This window comes from Triticum aestivum, chromosome 1D (assembly GCF_018294505.1).
Source record: "Triticum aestivum cultivar Chinese Spring chromosome 1D, IWGSC CS RefSeq v2.1, whole genome shotgun sequence".
NCBI lineage: Eukaryota > Viridiplantae > Streptophyta > Magnoliopsida > Poales > Poaceae > Triticum > Triticum aestivum.
In genome coordinates, this window is record NC_057796.1 from 264868078 (window position 1) to 264887193 (window position 19116).

At 50.1% G+C, this 19116-nt stretch overlaps 3 protein-coding genes across 3 annotated transcripts; 2 read left to right on the plus strand and 1 right to left on the minus strand.

Moving 5' to 3' along the window:
• Positions 1–524: 524 nt before the first annotated feature.
• Positions 525–3294, minus strand: LOC123181401 (syntaxin-73). Its single transcript, XM_044593659.1, has 7 exons — positions 2992–3294; positions 2769–2896; positions 1537–1622; positions 1370–1438; positions 1255–1299; positions 1110–1172; positions 525–836 (listed from the first exon to the last, which is right to left on the minus strand). Exons 1-7 carry the CDS (start codon positions 3027–3029, stop codon positions 693–695), a joined length of 573 nt encoding a protein of 190 aa, XP_044449594.1. The 5' UTR covers positions 3030–3294; the 3' UTR covers positions 525–692.
• A 6770-nt stretch (positions 3295–10064) lies between these two features.
• On the plus strand, positions 10065–11149 carry LOC123181402 (glutathione S-transferase U17). Its single transcript, XM_044593660.1, has 2 exons — positions 10065–10440; positions 10523–11149. Exons 1-2 carry the CDS (start codon positions 10117–10119, stop codon positions 10898–10900), a joined length of 702 nt encoding a protein of 233 aa, XP_044449595.1. The 5' UTR covers positions 10065–10116; the 3' UTR covers positions 10901–11149.
• Positions 11150–16721: 5572 nt separating this feature from the next.
• On the plus strand, positions 16722–17957 carry LOC123181403 (probable glutathione S-transferase GSTU6). Its single transcript, XM_044593661.1, has 2 exons — positions 16722–17338; positions 17437–17957. The coding sequence occupies exons 1-2, from the start codon at positions 17006–17008 to the stop codon at positions 17788–17790; spliced, it is 687 nt and encodes a 228-aa protein (XP_044449596.1). The 5' UTR covers positions 16722–17005; the 3' UTR covers positions 17791–17957.
• Positions 17958–19116: the final 1159 nt, after the last annotated feature.

Genomic DNA, 19116 nt, shown 5'->3' on the forward strand with positions numbered 1-19116 from the left:
GCACTACTGGTGCGCCACTAGCACCATGCCACTAGTATTTTTTACTAATGGCGCACCGCTGGTGCGCCATTAGTATCTGGTATACTAATGATGCACCAGGCAGTGCGCCATTAGTATAGGCCACGGTGCGCCATTAGTATGCCTCCCAGGGGCCGTATATACCCATGTGCTTTGCCATACTAATGGCGCACTGCGGGATGATGCGCCATTAGTATACTTTGGCATACTAATGGCGCACGTTGGGGTGATGCGCCATTAGTATGTATATTAGGAATTTTTTTCTTTTCTGATATTTAAAACTTAAGTCTGCTAAGGAATTCCTCGTCTTCTGCCCATAGAATGCACGGGCATTGTTTTAGTCATAGTATAATACAACAATCACACGTATGTAGGCAACACTTTTATGTTGGAAGAAACACAGGTTTAGCCTTTGGATTTGTATCCATGCCGGTCGAGCCAACACGACACTCAGGGCCTAACTGTGATCTGTGACTTCTTTATGCCACTCAAAGAAAGTCCCCAGGGAAGGCAAATATACATGGCCAGGTTTAGAACAAAAGAATGATGTTTGTACTCTTACTAAGCAATTTACTCCCGAATATAGATACAATCAGACATCCATCAGGCCAACACACATATAATCATCACTGCTTCATCAACAAGCATAATAATACTCTAACAACAACATGATATTACACAGATGAGACGAAACGAATTACTCGTGGCACATGTTGAAGCCTATCACAGCAGGACATGATAAGTAGAGGAGCCAATGCAAGACCACCACCGACCGCGACATGAGCACATCGTTGCACCTCACTCACTTCTTGAGCACACTGCGACACAAGAAAATCGCATGGAGCAAAAGAATTAGAGAGTTCAAACAGGGCAGTGTGATTTAAACAAGACGGATGTGGTAACCATCAAGCAAGCGAGTAAAGAATATGGGGTAATACTAGATCTTTCATTCAGCGGCTAGTCCAAATTCAGGCTAGTTAATGAAGTGAAGGAGCATGTCCACCGGAGTGGTTGCTTGGCAAAGGAAATTACTTACTTGTAAAGGTAGGCGGTGATATAAGTATGATACAGGGAGAAGAGTGAACTTTTACCTGAAGAATGGTCTGCTTTAGCCTCACGTTGGTATTCTTCAGATCTGCATTGGCTCTATCCACCTGCATTTATCGTTTTATCAGACATTAAGCATTGCCGCCTGTCAGAAGAAATATCAAAAATGACGGTGGCCAGCAAACTGACCTTGTCATCCATTTCATCCATCAAGGGAACTTGCCTATCCAATTCCTGATGATCACAACAATTAGTATGGTACACATAATCAGCGTATAACTAGAAAACAAGCACAGGACGCAACCTCATTCATATCCGATGACATGTTCTTCAGAGTTGCCAGCCCTTCACCAATAACATCCAAACCTTCATCCTGCAGAATACCATTGCAAAAAGCAGGTCTGGTTAGTATCCAGTGGAAGCACAAAACAAACAGAAGAAAAACATTAGATTGGTGAATCAAAACTTTACCTGCTTCATTCTACGCATCTCATATTCCTGACAAAATTTATTTGATTCTTCAGTCCCCTTAAAGTATTCATCATCAAAGTTTCCATCTATGTGTGTCGTGGTAAGAGAAAACTAAAAGGTTTAGCTCGTGACCCTCAAGAGGATAAGAGTAAATTTAAGAAGGGCATCTAACAGGCCAGGCCAGAGATGATGAGGAAACAGACACAATGTACATTGCTCAACCAACTTTATGCATGGCGGAATGCATGTTCAATTCAAATTTATAATGGCAACATATTTTGTCCATCTAATGCTAATACAGAAAGCAGAGTTGTGTGCTAAAACAATGAAGGAACATGTGCACATGGAAATTGAAATTGGCCTAATTTGGCACAGAACAATGTTAACCTTAAGATGAGGATACACTCACAGCAACTAGATGAACATTTATATAAAACAACAAGCTTAATTTTAGTTATACGCTCAGTACTCAACTGCTCATGCATATCCTCCCATATGATAGCGCAGAGATATGCATGACCAAGGAAAGCATGTTACCAAACTCAATATGCAGCTAATATGCATATCAAGTCAATACTCAATGGTACTGAAATGCTAAGTTGAACCAAAAAAGGATGGGACAAGGTAAGGAGTACTTAAGCTCCAAGACAACAGCAGCAATAGATTGAATTGTTTGATATCAACAATAGCACGCTTGTCTAGTTCAAATAAATAGATATGCATTTGAAAGAAAATGCAAGCAGCAGAACATAACGGTAAGACTCCATATGGTTTACACTGATTTTATGCAAAAGAAGTGGGCATTGATGTAAATAATCCTATACACCATCTATGCCAACAGCCAAATGGAAGTACATTGCAACATAAAAGACACTCAATTTCTCCTACATATGATTATATTAGAATTTGAGCTGTATAATCAGCACATAATCATCGTCCTACAAAATCCTATGAAATCATAAACATACTTTCCCAGCAAATTCTGCAAAAAATACCAGTCCCGCCGATCCCAAACTGCACCAGGTGATCCAGCAAATCACCTCACCGACACAGAAATTGCTTCATTTTTTTCCGTTGACATTGAACAACCGCGCATCCTAAATTTAGGCAGTCTCCTCCTTCGAGGCAAGCTAGCCTCTTCTACTGCTAGTAGACAACGTGGGCATAAGCGAGTCCTAGCGGCCACAGAAGAAGCAGATCTAGCGGGTCAGCTAAGAGATGATCGGACGAACCTTCTTGAGCGCGAGGCGCTGCAGCTTGGGCAGGTCCTCCTCGAGGAGCTTGCCTTGGTGCGGCGGATCTCGGTGTTGAGCGCAACGACCGTGGCCCGGTTCTTCTCCTGCCTCGCCGCCTCCGCTTTCTGCAGCAGCAGACTAGTCAGATTCAGATCGCCGCGAGGGGCGGCGCGCGCCCGGCGGAGGGAGAGCGGGGGGAGCGAGAGCAGGCGCGGGGTACCTCGACGCACTAGGAGATCTCGGCGTCGACGGAGCCATAGAGGCGGGCGAAGGGGTCCTCGCCGGCGACGTTGGCGCCGTTGAGCTTCTCGGCGTCGTACTTGTCGTACTTCTGGCAGATGACGTCCACCCGCGTGAGGATGTCGATCACCGTCATCGCCGCGGCCCGGTCTCCGCCCGCTCCGACGAGATCGAGGGGAGGATTGCGGAGGATGGGAGAGCAACCGCCTAGCTGCCGGCCGCTGGCGAGCAAAACAGAAGGGGGAGGAGGACAGAACTTGACTGGGAAAGGGAGGAGGCGGAGCCTTCCACATTTTCATATTAGTAACCATGGTTACTAATGGCGCACCTGCTGGTGGTGCGCCATTACTAGTTTTGCAAAAAAAAAACACTAATGGCGCATCAGGGCACAGTGCGCCATTACTAGTTTAAACACTAATGGCGCATCAGTGCGCCATACACTAATGGCGCATCAGGGCACACCGCAAACACTAATGGTGCACTGTGCCCTGGTGCGCCATTACTAGTTTTGCAAAAAAAAAAATAGTAGTGGCGCACTATGAGGCTGGTGCGCCATTACTAGTTAGAACTAGTAATGGCACACTGTGCCCTGGTGCGCCATTAGTATGTTTGAAAAAATAATAATAAAAAAAATTCATTACTAGTGGCGCACCGTGTGTCTGGTGCGCCATTAGTGTCTTTCACACTAATGGCGCACCAGCACATGGTGCGCCACTGCTATATAGTAGTGGCGCACCACATGTCTGGTGCCTCATTAGTGGCCATTTCATCTATAGCCCTTTTCCTAGTAGTGCCATAGCCTCTCCGATGATGTGTGAGTAGTTTACCACAGACCTTCGGGTCCATAGTTATTAGCTAGATGGCTTATTCTCTCTCTTTGGATCTCAATACAAAGTTCTCCTCGATCTTCTTGGAGATCTATTCGATGTAACTCTTTTTGCGGTGTGTTTGTCGAGATCCGATGAATTGTGGGTTTATGATCAAGATTATCTATGAACAATATTTGAATCTTCTCTGAATTCTTTTATGTATGATTGGTTATCTTTGCAAGTCTCTTCGAATTATCAGTTTGGTTTGGCCTACTAGATTGATCTTTCTTGCAATGGGAGAAGTGCTTAGCTTTGGGTTCAATCATGCGGTGCTCGATCCCAGTGACAGTAGGGGAAATGACACGTATTGTATTGTTGCCATCGAGGATAAAAAGATGGGATTTATATTATATGGCTTGAGTTTATCCCCCTACATCATGTCATCTTACCTAATGCGTTACTCTGTTCTTATGAACTTAATACTCTAGATGCATGCTGGATAGCGGTCGATGTGTGGAGTAATAGTAGTAGATGGAGGCAGGAGTCGGTCTACTTGTCGCGGACGTGATGCCTATATACATTATCATGGCTAGATATTCTCATAATTATGCACTTTTCTATCAATTGCTCGACAGTAATTTGTTCACCCACCGTAATACTTATGCTATCTTGAGAGAAGCCACTAGTGAAACCTACGGCCCCCGGGTCTATTTTCCATCATATAAGTTTCCAATCTATTTTTAGTTTGCAATCTTTACTTTCATTCTTTATCATAAAAATACCAAAAATATTATCATCTCTATCAGATCTTACTTTTGCAAGTGGCCGTGAAGGGATTGACAACCCCTTTATCGCGTTGGTTGCAAGGTTCTTATTTGTTTGTGTAGGTACGAGGGACTTGCGTGTGGCCTCGTACTGGATTGATACCTTGATTCTCAAAAACTGAGGGAAATACTTACGCTACTTTGCTGCATCACCCTTTCCTCTTCAAGGGAAAACCAACGCATGCTCAAGAGGTAGCACTCCTCCAACCGCCAAGCGTCTCTCAGCATCAAGACCACCCCGTCCCAATGGCACCAGCGTCTCGGTCATCTCTTGAATAATATTGTTCAAAACATTGTTAGGAATAATGATTTAGTGTGTTCTTCTGAACGTCAGACTTCCGTGTGTGATGCTTGTCAGCGTGCTAAAAGTCGACAATTGCCTTATAATTTATCACATCATGTTTCCACTATGCCTCTTGAGTTAATTCATTCTGATGTTTGGGGGCTTGCTATTGCCTCTTTCGGAGGCTATAAGTATTATGTGAGCTTTGTTGACGATTACTCTCGCTTCTCTTGGATTTATCTCCTTAAGCACAAGCCTGACGTTGAGCAAGTATTTTATGCTTTTCAGGCCCATCTTGACCGTCTTCTCCACACTAAAATCATAGTTGTTCAGTCAGACTGGGGTGGTGAGTATCACCGACTGCACCGGTATTTCCAACGCACTGGAATCTCTCATGGCGTGTCTTTTCCGCACACCTCTCAGCAAAATGGCATTGCTGAACGCAAACATCGTCACCTTGTCGAAACAGGTCTTGCCTTGCTGGCTCATTCTTCTCCCCCATTGCGTTTTTGGGATGAAGCGTTCCTTACGGCGTGCTACCTTATTAATCGCATGCCTACACCTGTTCTTCAACAAGATAGACCCATCTATCGTCCCCTTAAGGTGCACCCCGATTACAAGTTTCTTCGCACTTTTGGTTGCGCATGCTGGCCTAGTTTGCGTAAATATAATGCACACAAGCTTGCTTTCCGTTCCACCATGTGTGTTTTCTTGGGCTATAGTCTGATGCATAAGGGATACAAGTGCCTTGATCGTTCCATGGGACGTATCTACTTCTCTCGTGACGTCGTTTTCGACGAGTCTGTTCTTCCCTATGCAAATCCTCGGGTCACCGTCGATGTCTCTTCTTTGGCTGATGTTCTCTCTTTTCCTCCCACTGAACCGGTTACGGGTGACCATATGCGCAAATACGACTTGTCCTATTTGTCTACTGACACGCCTGTTTCAGGCCATGTTACTTATGTGCAGGATCCTTCGGCGGCTTCATCCTCGGCGATCGACGCGCATGGCGCATGCACGCCCTCTGCCGCGCCGCACTCCCTGGTGATCGACGTGCATGGGACATGCACGTCCCCCCGCCCCTCGGCTCCCGCTTCGCTCGGCCCGGTCACCGCATCGCCCGGCCTGGCCGGCCCGTCGGCTGCCACGTCGACTGGCCCGTCAGTTGCCGCCTCGCCCGGCTCGGTCGGCCCGTCTTCGGCCCCGGCCGCTCCTCCCGGCCCTTCGGTGGTCTCCCTGTCGCGCACTGACTCGCCGTCGCCTGTGCCGGTGCTCGAGAATGCTGCTCCACCGTCGCCACCGCAGCTCGTGTCGCCTTCTGTCGAGGGCAGTCCTGCTCCCTCGACCGCGACACCTCCAGCTGCTCCTGCACACACCATGGTTACCCGCACCCGCGATCATACTCGTCGTGCCCTTGTTCCTACTGATGGGACCATCCGCTATGATCCCCATCCCCGCGCGTTTCATGCGGTGCCTGTCTCTCATCGTGATGCTCTCCGTGAGACTGCCTGGCGTACCGCGATGATTGATGAGCTCGCTGCCCTTCACCATAACAAGACTTGGGTTCTTGTGCCTCGGCCGTGCGGAGTCAATGTTCTTGGGAGCAAGTGGATCTTCAAGACCAAGCACCATCCAGATGGCTCCGTTGATAAGTACAAAGCTCGACTGGTCGCTCGTGCTTTCACCCAGCAGCTTGGCATTGATTATGGTGATACGTTTAGTCCGGTTGTCAAGCCGGCCATCGTTCGACTGGTTCTTGCCTTGGCTGTGTCTCGCGGTTGGAGTCTTCGGCAGATTGATGTCAGCAATGCTTTTCTTCATGGGTATCTCTCCGAGGACGTCTATATGCAGCAGCCACCTGGCTTCGAGGATGCTCGTTTTCCCTCGCATGTGTGCAAGCTTCAGCGTGCTCTCTGTGGACTCAAACAGTCTCCTCGTGCATGGTATGCTCGGCTTAGTACCCGTCTTCTCGAGTTGGGTTTCGTCTCCTCCAAAGCAGATACCTCTCTGTTTTTCTTCCGTTATCGTGATGTTCAGATCTATATCCTTGTCTATGTGGATGACATTGTCATTGCCGGATCTTCTCCACGTGCGGTTGATGGTCTTGTTCATGCCCTCGCGGCCAGTTTTTCTATCAAGGACCTTGGGCCGTTGGAGTATTTTCTTGGTCTGGAAGCGTCATACAATTCAGGGGGGATGACATTGACTCAACGGAAGTATGCCTTGAATCTTTTGCACCGTGTGATCATGGAGAATTGTAAGCCTACTTCCACACCGCTATCTACTTCCGATCAGCTTGCACGAGTGTCTGGACGGCCTCTCAGCACCGATGATTCTTTCCGGTATCGCAGTGTTGTTGGTGGGTTGCAGTATTTAACACTCACTCGTCCGGATATTTCGTTTGCAGTGAATAAGGTGTGCCAGAGTCTCTCACAGCCCAATGATGCTCATTGGGAAGCCGTTAAGCGGATTTTACGTTATGTGAAAGGAACGTTGCACACAGGGCTGAAGTTTCGCAAGGCTGTCTCTACTAGCATTAGTATCTTCAATGATGCGGATTGGGCAGGATGTCCGGATGATCGTCGATCAACAGGAGGTTTCGCCATATTTGTTGGACCAAACCTAATTTTCTGGAGTTCGAAGAAACAACCAACAGTGTCGAGATCGAGCACAGAGGCCGAGTACAAAGCCTTGGCGAATGGAGCTGCTGAAGCCATCTGGGTAGAGTCACTACTCAAAGAGCTTGGAGTGTCTCAGCAGCGTGTTCCGGTTCTATGGTGTGATAACTTAGGGGCCACATATCTGACTGCCAACCCAGTTTTCCATGCGCGTACCAAGCACATCGAGATTGGTTTCCACTTTGTGCGCGAGCGTGTTGCTTCTGGAGCTCTTGAGGTCAGGTTCATTTCTTCTAACGATCAGCTGGCTGATGTGTTTACCAAACCAGCCACCAGAGAGATGCTAGACCGTTTTAGTACCAATCTAAAACCTTGTACATGGTAGAAGTTCAGATTGAGGGGGAGTGTTAAAATAGGTCTAGCGTGTCGTGTACACGTACTCTGTACGTATGTAATTGTATATGCTGATTGTTATATATAGAAAGACGTGGAGAGGCTTTGCCCCACGGGAAACCTTAAACCCTATTCTCAAACTTTTTAGGCTGTGTTTGGATGCATAATATTTAGAAAATCATGGTATTTAGAAACCACAGTATTAGAACTTGTAGGCAAGCAATACCAGAGTATACAAATACTTTGGTATTTTGCAGTATTGGCAAAACAGAGAGGCGCTTAGGCGTTGCAGTATTTACTCGAGTAATTTGTTTATGTTTGAAGTTATCTGATGTAACTAGCCACTAATTCAAACAAATTTACATGAGGGTGTATATCATTTGCAGCTTGTATGCTTGGACGTATGCATCACAATCCATTCAGGTTAATTACTTGGCCTTTCTATGCAAAAAGTAAAACTATAAATTACTTGGGGCCATCACGCGCCACCTTAGGCCTTGTACAATGCAAGGTGCTTAGGGGAGGTGCTTAGAGAAATAAACCAGACTTTTCTCAAGCACCGATGCTTATTTATGCAGGGTAGACGCTTAATTAAGCGTCTCTCCTTTATAAATAGCCACTAGTGTTTAGAAAAATTCGGTTTATATTTCTAAACACCTCCTTAAGTATCTAGCATTGTATAAGGCCTACAGACCTTTGCTAGGGGTGCTGCAGCTATGAAACATGAAACGAAACATGTTGAGGGAAAAGAAAGTGATGACTCGCTGCTCCTCTATAAGTTATCACCCACCGTTATCACCCGCCACGGCGATATCATCGATTTTAATCCACGCAACTCAACACACTGATGGCGACATGTCCGACGACGCGGGCGTTGTGCATTTCGACGCGGCCGGCGGTCGGGTGGACAGACAAACCCTAACTATGCAGAACCAAATTCAACCGGATAAAATCTGTAAAAGAAATCAAACCACAAGGCCAGTACATTCCTTTCATTCACCAGCATAGCTTGGTTTCTAAATGGCTGTGGGGACACGTCATTCGCTGGAGAAGAGGCGACGAGATGAAGAATACAGCTAGGCGTGAAAAATAGAGACAACTTTTTCTTCGTGCTCTGTTAAAAATAAAGAGGTTCAGGCTGCGGTTGGCACCACCGTATTTTTGGAGTTTTAGAAAAATACCATGGTATTTTTAGAAACAACGGTTTAAAATACTTTGATGTGTTTGGCATCAACAAATACTCTGGTTTACAAAACTGTAGTATCTCGAAAACCATGGTTTTTTACAGTAAAAAAAAAGGTCCCGACCTTTTTTTTCTAAACTGAGAAACGACCGCGTCTCGTTGGTCCTTCAACTCCATCTTTCCGGCCGTCAACAAATGTGATTCATGCATGTTTGTTGTAGCTATGAATAACAATTCAAGCTAAGCACATGGGAAGGAAGGTCGTACGTGCCCTTGTATGCCTACTGATCTTCTCTGTCGTTGATCTCTCTTCAATTTGTAGTTGTATCAGGCAGCCTGTTGAGTTAGCACAACACTCCCACCTCCTGTCTGTCGTTGCCCGTCTCTGCTCAGCGCCGCCGCGACCTCCCTGGCCCCCTTGCGCCACTGCTCCCTCGCACACTCTGGATGTGCGAGCGGCAGCCATTGGCCTCCATAGCGTACAGGCACATGTCGACTTGTTCGCAGATATGGAATGGCTGCATGTGTACAGCAGCCGTTAGCACAAGTTGATCAGATCGTGTAGCTCCTTGAGTGTAGCTGAGTTTGGTCCAGCTTGATACCTCGAGGGTTATCCATGCAACCTAACAACCGGTGAGAATGGGAGGAAACTGAGAAAAAAGACGGATTTGGCAAACTAACAACTAACAAAGAGTAAACATGCATGGATGGATAATGAGATGGACTCTTGAAGTCCTTGAAGACACACTCAACACCAATCACCAACTACTCTCACGCCATTTATGGAAAACTGTTGACCAATCGCTGCGATTTGATCGCATGATACGTCACTGGTGATGCACTCATGCACGTCGACCCGTAGTACACTCCCCATGGCTGCAACTCCTCATTTCAGTCTTTCCTTCCATGCTATATAAACACCCAAACTGATGTTGTTCTAGCACAGACGCGAGCGCGTTAAACGAGAGAAGAACAGAGAGACAGATCAGACAACAATGGCAGCCAAACCAGACCTGAAGTTGTTGGGCATGTCGGTGAGTCCATTCGTCATCCGTGTTCGCATGGCGCTGCACATGAAGGGCGTGAGCCACGAGTACATCGAGCAGGACCTCTTCAACAAGAGCGAGCTCCTCCTCGAGTCCAGCCCGGTGGAGAAGAAGGTGCCCGTGCTCATCCACGACGGCAAGCCCGTATGCGACTCGCCGGCCATCGTGCAGTACATCGACGAGGTCTGGGCCGCCACGGGGCCGCCGATCCTCCCCGCCGACCCCTATGAGCGCGCCGTCGCTCGTTTCTGGACCGCCTACGTGGACGACAAGGTGATTATTTTCTGGCACCTCTGTTTTGTGACTTCTAATATCTGAAACAGCGAATGCCAATGGTGTGGTTTCTTTCTTGCAGCTATTCCCTGCTTACGCTGGCACTGCTAAGGCAGCCACGGAGGAGGAGAGGACGCAACAGATTAACGAGATGTTCGCGGTGATGGGGCAGCTGGAGGAGGCATTTGCCCAGTGCTCAAACGGGAAGGCCTTCTTCGCCGGCGACTCCATCGGCAACCTCGACATCGCCGTTGGATGCAATCTGCTCTTGCTCGAGGTGCTACGCAGTATGTATGGCGTGGAGTTCGTCGACACTGGGAGGACCCCGCTCTTGGCAGCGTGGGCGAAGCGGTTCGGGGAAACCGATGCGGCGAGGGAGGTGGTGCCCGACGTGCACGTCGCCGTGGAGTACGCCAAGAAGCGTCAGGCTTATTGGGCTGCTGCCGCGGCTACAAAGTGACATGATTCAGATCAGATCAGTCCGAGTACTACGGACTGAAAATTATCTCAAGTCCATAGGATGTTGCTCCAACAATAAAGAGGACAAATCATGGATACACCATCTTAAACATGATGATTAACTTACCTCACGGGGTTATCCAACAATCGCTGATTTAGTTATTGATCCTAGTAGTAGTCTAGATACGCAACGAAGTGACATTTTTTTCAGTGTTGTGCTCTCTGAATACTTATGCTTTAATTTTCTGAATACTAGTCCTTCCGTCCGAAATTAGTTGACACTCAAATGGATGTATCTAGACGTTGAGTGTCAACTAATTTCGGACAAAGGAAGTACAACATAAGTCTTTAATTTATCAAGTTTTAAAAATACATAATTAATACATGAAGTTGCCACGATCTCCACTTCCACGAAACAGACTCTCATCCTGCCTTATAAGTAAATCACAAATCAAAGCACACGGATGACCGATAGAAGGTAGTAAGGAATCTCTTAACAGAGCAAATTCTGTGATAACCGGATAACAAAATCACAATGAAAAAGGCAAACGCGAAAAGCAAAAAACGACTATGTTGCCAAAAGATACATAGGAGTGCCTGAAGAAACAACGCCACATGCCCTAGGATGCCTAAACTCCACGACAACACTGTCAGGAAGGAAAACGACGTGAGGCGTCGCTGCTATCGAGTCCGAGACGGACAAGGGCTTTCATCCGAAACCCTAGCATCAAGAAGAGAACCACAACAACATTCTCAAGAGGAGAGATGGCACCCGCGGGCGACGCCGTTGTTGGCGTCAAAGCACGGAATTTTCGCTCGGTGGCTCACCCATACTACCACAAGGCGCCTAGGCCATCTGCGGCGAGTGCGGACCTCAGAACTGGATATGGGCATTGCCACCACCAATGGAGGAGGACGGGCCCGAGCTTCCTACCAATAAACCCCTTGCCGCCCACACGACCAAGGGGTGGTTCGTGCTGGTGCTGGCGCTGGCGGTGGTTGGTCAAGTTAGTTTTATTAGGTGGAGCTTCATTGTATTTTAGTTAGTTATTTTTTATACATTTTTGAAGACCAGAAGGAAGAGAGAGGGGAGGAGGGGGCATCACGAAGAAATATAGACAGGGGAGCGAGACCGATTTTGGGGACAATGTCGTCAGATTTTGGGATAAGGGTAGCGCATGAGCTAGGCATCTGGTGGCCAAATTTGGGATTTTCAGGTTATAGCTATATCCGAACATTAATTATTCAGTAAGAAATAAAATGTGAAGTTGTTAATGGATATTATGAGAAAAGGGATATTAGTCGAACAAACACCGAACACACGTTATGATAAATAAATAAAAACACCGAACACACGTGTGATTCATGCCTTGATGGATGGTCGTGTCTGCAAGTGTGCAATGCATATTTCGCTTTGTTATGGATGTGCTTATATTATTTTTTAGAGTAAAATCACTACGTGGATATAAAACTACGCTTTGGACGTGTGAATGCCTGAAAATGCAAGCGAGACAAGCTCAAATACTCTCGAGATCGACTGCTTGTATGATTGTTCACTCAAGAAATATAAATATATTTTTAACTCGGCTTATACGGTTAACAGTCCTATTTTTTGATATATATCATAAAAACCGAATTTCGAAAGGGTAATGCAACTTCATACCATACCGGAAACCAGAAATTATAAAATTGGTTCAGTTCAGTTTATTTTCGGTGCGGTTTTTCTGTTTGATTTTAAAATGTAGAGTGATGTAGAATGTAGATGATGTCCCCACAAAATATAAATAGATGTTATATACTGTAGGTAGTCTTGACACGTATTACATGCAAAAAAATGTGTCGTGTAGCACGTGCCCTATTCATTTTGATCTAAACCATTGATTCTTGAGACGGCTAAGAGCATCTACAACCGGACCTCTTAAATCTGTTTCATACATCCAGGCGGGCTGTCCGGTGACAGCCCGGTCACAATTTTTTGACCCAGACGAGTCTCTCAAACGACCCTCAAACGCCCGGGCTGATCGGCACCCTCCATATCCAGCCCAAATATAGGTCGGATATGGGGGTGTCCGGGCGCGCCCGCCACGTCAGACTCGACAGCCCGACCTCACCCCAACCAAATCCACCAAACCCTTCCTCCTCCTCCCGCCGCCCTTCAACCATTCCCGCGCCCGGACCCTTGCCGGCCTCCACCCTTACTCCCAATCCTCACCTCCAGTCCCGATCCACCGCCGAGATGTCGTCTAGCCCGACCCACACTACCGCGACGGAGACGCGGTCCGCCTCGTTCGTCGGGGGCGTGATTTCGTCCGCGGCGACTTGCAAGGCGTAGAACGTCGCCCGCAAGTTGCGACGACGCCGACAGCGAGAGAGGGAAGCGGCGGCGGCATCATAGGGAGGTTCAGACGTGGTGGAGCAGTTGTCTCCTCCTCCGCGCCCGGATCCCCGCACCCCTTCCCTCTAAGCGCCTACGCGGATTACTATGTCCGACCCCGTTGGGACAGACGATGATCCAACCGCCGGCTGGGCCATTCCGGAGAGTTTTGTGACCACGAAGATGCCGGCGGTTGACGTGTGTGACTCGCCGCAGCTCGTTCGGTCGCGGATGAGCACGGGCTCCGGCAGTGTCCGGGCTGCGCTCAATATGTTCGACGGAATGACCGAACAAGAGTTGGTGCGTTTTCTTTGCTCTTGTCTGATCAGATTTTAGCATAGACCACTACTTCATTTCGCTCATGACTAATGCTTGTAAACTATAATCATGTAGGAGGCGGTCGTGTCAAACATGATCAATGACAATGAAGATCCGACCGAAATGGAATATGATCGACGTGCATGGATTGCATGGATTGGAGGATCAGAATTTGTGGTATATGGATGTGTGGCACAACATTTGAGGGGTGCCCAGTCAGTATCTACGGACGTGTCCGCGGGCGTTTGAGGGGTCGGATTTGCCAAGTCCGGCTGTTGATGCTCTAACGTTACTTTGTCACGGATCAGTGCACATCCATCCATCACAGATTTCTATGAAATATTAGCATTTCCCCACACGATTCCAATGGTCAGATTCTTCCCTTTTGTCTTATGTTAAAAGGGAGAGAGGGATTTGATGGAATAGTTTGTTCTATTGCTTGAGCCTCGTGGGCATATATATAGGAGTACATGATCTACTTGGAGTACAAGGCAAGCCAGAATATTTCCTAGTCTAACCTATGTTTCCTAATACAATCACGTTACTCAACATCCCCCCGCAGTCACAACGATAGTGACGCAGACGGTGAGACTGGAGAAGAATCCGAAGGCAAGCCGACGGACACCCCCACAGTCGTAACGGTCGACGCATTGAGTCGTGGCTGGAGTGGAAACCAACGAGGTTGCTCAAGCAGGCGGTAGCCCTTTGTGCCGTTTGTCGATGTAGCCAAGAGCGTGGGTTGTGGAGCCGTGGTCGAGGTAGCCATGCGAAGAATGTCGTGGTCGATGTCGAGTCGGGGTGGCTGGTGTCGAGGAAGTCGCCGTGGAGCCGCGGGCGCAAGAGGGCGCCGAGTTAGTCATGGGCACAGTGGTGTCGAACAAGTGGTGCGCCGGGGAGAAGACGTTGTTGACGACGCGTCGCACCGGGGTTGCCAAGCCCGAGGACATATCGTAGACGAAAGCACGCATCGGTGTTGCCAGCACCGGGCATGCGTAGACGGACGAAGACGAAGTTGATGAAGCGCCGCACCAGGCTTGCCAGGCCCGGGGACACGTCGTGGACGAAGGCACGCAACGGTGTTGCCAGCACTGGGTATGCGTAGACTGGGACCTGCACAAGCTGTACGCCATGTCGAAGAAGTCGGAGAGGCCAGCAAAGAAGGACTCGACGACGGCTGCGGCGCCAATCGGCGCGGGGCCAATGTCGCCCGCGGTTGTCGGAGTAGATGAAGCGGTCGGGGTAGATGCCGGCGACGCTGGCGATGAGCTGGTGCTGGACGAAGACGAAGGGGGTGGACGGGCGGCGAAGGCTACGGAAGTAGCGGCGGCGGCGGCCAAAGAAGAGCGGCTGTGGCGGCCTGACGGCGGCGGCGGCAACGGCTAGGTTAGGAGTGCGGCGGTGGTGCTCGAAGTAGGCGAAGAACCCTGACAGCGTGACGAAGACCGGAGCGGACGGTGGCGTTCCCGCGCCAAGGAAGACGGCGCGAAGCATACCACGGGAGGTCGACGCGCGGTGACGGCGGAGCGGACCGCGGCGCTACGGCCCGAAGGGGCGACGCAGCGGCGGCAGGCGGGTCAGGGCGACAGCGGGAAGACCTCTAGGCAGCGGCGGGGACTGCGGGCCGGGACGCTGCGGCCCGAAGGGGCGACACAACGGCGGTTCGCGAGTCGGTGCAACCGCGGGACGGCCTCGGGGCGGCGGTGGGGACCGCGTATCGCGACACTACGGCCCGAAGGGGCGATGCAGCGGCGACACACGAGTCGATGCAGCCGCGAGGAGAACCAAGGGGCGGCGGCGCTGCGGCCCGACGGGGCGACGGAGCAGCAGCCCGATGCTCGATCGGTGGAGAGGCGCGCTGAACTCGGGGACGATCTTCACGGGACCTGCGGAGGCGTGCGTAACCGACGGGCCAGGTCGGTCGCGCGGCGTAGATGAGGCGGATCGCGGCGGCGAGCGGGTGATCAAGCCGATCGCGCGCGAGATCAGCGACGCCGCTCGGTGGAGGCGTGGTGGCGGTGGAGTCCGAGATGAAGCCGGCGACGACGGACGGCGTGAGACGTCATGCGGACGAGCTTGTCAGCACCGGCACCCGGGCTGCCAAAGCAACGCCGGCGCCCGGGCAGCGAGGCCCGAGCGACCAACGGAGCAGCGGCGCCCGAGTTGAGGCAGCTGACGAGCCTGACGCAGTTGTCCCGACGCAGCCGAGGACTAGGCCGACGAGGTAGACCGCCGGGCCGCCGTGCTGACGCGGCGGAGGCGGGTGATGTGGATCGATGGGCGGGCCGGCGCGCGAGCGACGACTATGATTGGCTGGCGCATGGCGCGAGGCCGCCGGGTCGGGGCGTGCAGGTGTCCCGGTCGGAGCAAGGCGGTGACGGCCGGCGCAGGGCGACGGGCGGACCGACGCGCGGACGATGGCTGGCCCTAACGGGCCGCCTCGGCGTGCGTGGCCACCGGGTCGGAGGAGAGGCCGGCTGGTCGTGCCGGGGTCGGAGTAGAGGCGCACGGGGGTCGACGGCGGCGGCGGACGACGCAAACCGATCAAGATTAGATCTGAAAACCAAAAGAAGAACGCCGATCAAAACGACTGGCGAAAGAGCGAAAAAACCGGGAGCAAGGGCTCAAGAAAAAGACTCTAGGGCAGCCGGCCAACACGGCCGGCGGACGAACCTTAGGTACGGGCGATGCGGCCCCCGGCGGCGGTCATGGAGGCCGACCGCCCGGAGGCGGCGCGCGGGTGCGGAAGCGGCGGCGGCTAGGGTTTGAATCGTGATTAGCCTGATACCATGTTAGAAAGGAGAGAGAGATTTGATGGAATAGTTTGTTGTATTGCTTAAGCCTCATGGACATCTATATAGGAGTATATGATCTATTTGGAGTATAAATCAAGGTAGAATATTTCCTAGTCTAACTATGTTTCCTAATACTCAACATTTTAGAAAAATGCGTGCTCGCCAAACGCTCTTGTGTTTGGTTCTCGCCTCGCGCGCGGATTATTGCCCGGAGCGCTACGTGAACGTTGGACGACAGCTCGAGAGGCGCATATCTCTTTGATGATCCGATGCGTGCAGCACGCACGTTACCTACCGGCGCTTTTCTCCTATACTACTCGTTTTTTCCAACAACAAAAATGGTGGGAGACAAGCTTTGTGCTATCACCAATGACTAATCTGCAGTTGGCACATCAATTCACTCGATTGCCACGAGCCCATGATTAACCGACCTGATCACCAAACATATAAAACACTCCAAATTATAGACAACCTAACAGCAGCAGCGCTGAACTCCCCGAACTCCGAAATGTTCACTCGTTTATAACCAGTCGCCTCCAACTCAAAGGCCTCAGCATCCAAGATCCCATCACCACCACATACCAGGAACCCAGAGATCCAAGCGCTGAGCCACGGCTTGTCAATGGCAGCGGCGGCAGGAGGAGACGAGGTGAAGCTGCTAGGCGTGTGGGACAGCCCGTTCGTGAACAGGGTGCAGATCGTGCTCAACCTGAAGGGCATCAGCTACGAGTACGTCGAGGAAGACCTCCACAGCAAGGGCGAGCTCCTCCTCGCCTCCAACCCCGTGCACAAGAAGGTGCCCGTCCTCATCCACAACGGCAAGCCCATCCCGGAGTCGCAGGTCATCGTGCAGTACATCGACGAGGCCTGGCGGGGCACCGGCCCGAGCGTCCTCCCCGCCGACCCGCACCAGCGCGCCACCGCCCGGTTCTGGGCCGCCTACGTCGACGACAAGGCAAGTATTACACGACGCACCGCCGTCTCTTCGCCGCGCGCTCTCTGTTTGATTCTTGTTTGGAAGCAATTAAGCTCGAAGCGACGCATGTGCTGCAGGTTGGGTCGCCGTGGTTCACCATCCTGTTCGCCCGCAAGACCGAGGAGAAGATGGAGGCGGCAGTGCGGGCCATCTCGGCGATGGAGACGCTGGAAGGCGCGTTCGGGGAAAGCTCCGGGGGGAAGCCGTTCTTCGGCGGCGACGGCATCGGGTTCGTCGACGTTGTGCTCGGCAGCTACCTGGGCTGGTTCGTGGTGATCGAGAAGATGATCGGCGTCAAGCTCCTGGACGCGGGGAGGACGCCGGCCCTGGCCGCGTGGGCTCAGCGGTTCAGGATGGCGGATGCGGTGAAGGGTGTCTTGCCTGAAGATGTCGATAAGGTGCTCGAGTTTTTGCAGACGTTCCTTGATTAGGTGCGTGGAACGCTGTCAGCGGTTTGGACTTTCGATTATTATCTTTCGAAATTTTTTGGACTTTCGATTTGTTTCTTTTCAAATGTGGGGCTGTAATGGGCCATCGCTTATTCCAGGCCAACAAAAAGGATTTAATAAAAGATGGCCCCAAATTAATTTTTTAACAATCCTCGCTGTCAGCTGTCAGGCCTCTTTTCAATACACAAATGCTTACAAGATCCTTAAGAACAGACTTAGAGTCTGGCCTCTTGAAGAATTCTACTAAGACAAAATCTCAAATCTTTGTTCAGGAAACTACAGATTTTGCAGGCCTGGACCTGGATTGATAGCACTCTTTAGATTTGGGTCATCATGTTTCACAAGAAAGGAATTGGCTGAGAACATCCATGTAATTTCTGCCTTTTCTACGTAACTTCCTTAATTATATGAAAATTACATTAAAAAGTTCTTAAAAATATTAAAACATTAAAAAGTTGTTTGCCAGACTTCAATGCATAGATGCTTAATTTGTTGTAACTAAGCTCTCTTCATTCAAAGAACTAGATAAATCGACTGGTGGTGGTGAGTGTTGAGTATATATTTGTGTTGCATGTATTATGTGTTGTAACCCACCTCCTAATTGTGTATAGTTGGATTGAGACCTACCATGTACTTATGTATACGTGCACCTGCACCCGATCAATGCAACGACTAATGTATTGCAACCTATTCCTCCACATAGTATCATCCTTTTCGATCCAACCCTAGGGTTCGCCGCCGCCGCTGCCGCCGCACCCACCACCGCTGCACCCCGCCGTCGCTGATGATGACATGTACCTAGGGTAGGGTCATAGGCCTGACCTACATGCCCTACCCAAGGACACTACACAAGAGGCCAAGGCCCACAAAGATAAACGAGAGATACCAACTGAAACCATGTGAAGTGTAATACACTCGACAGAAGATCTCACTCGGATATCCCAATTCCACTCGACCATCGCTATTTCACTCGACCGTACAAAGATCCACTCGGAGTATAGAATACCTAGAGTCATCCCAGGATGGCAACGGTCAGGCATTCACTCCGTCGTCATAAGGACCATTTAATACGGGCGTTACCAGTAACGTTCAGGACTTAACTCTCATTGAACCCCTGTGTAACTGAGGGCTGCGAGGGGCCGGCGCACTCTATATAAGCCACCCCTCCCCTCTAGCACAAGGGTTCGCACCCCCTATAACTATTCAACACTCCAATCGACAAGCCTCCTCGGCACCGAGACGTAGGGCTGTTACCTCCTCCGAGAGGGGTCTGAACTCGTAAATCTGTGCGTACAACCTCGTCGTAGC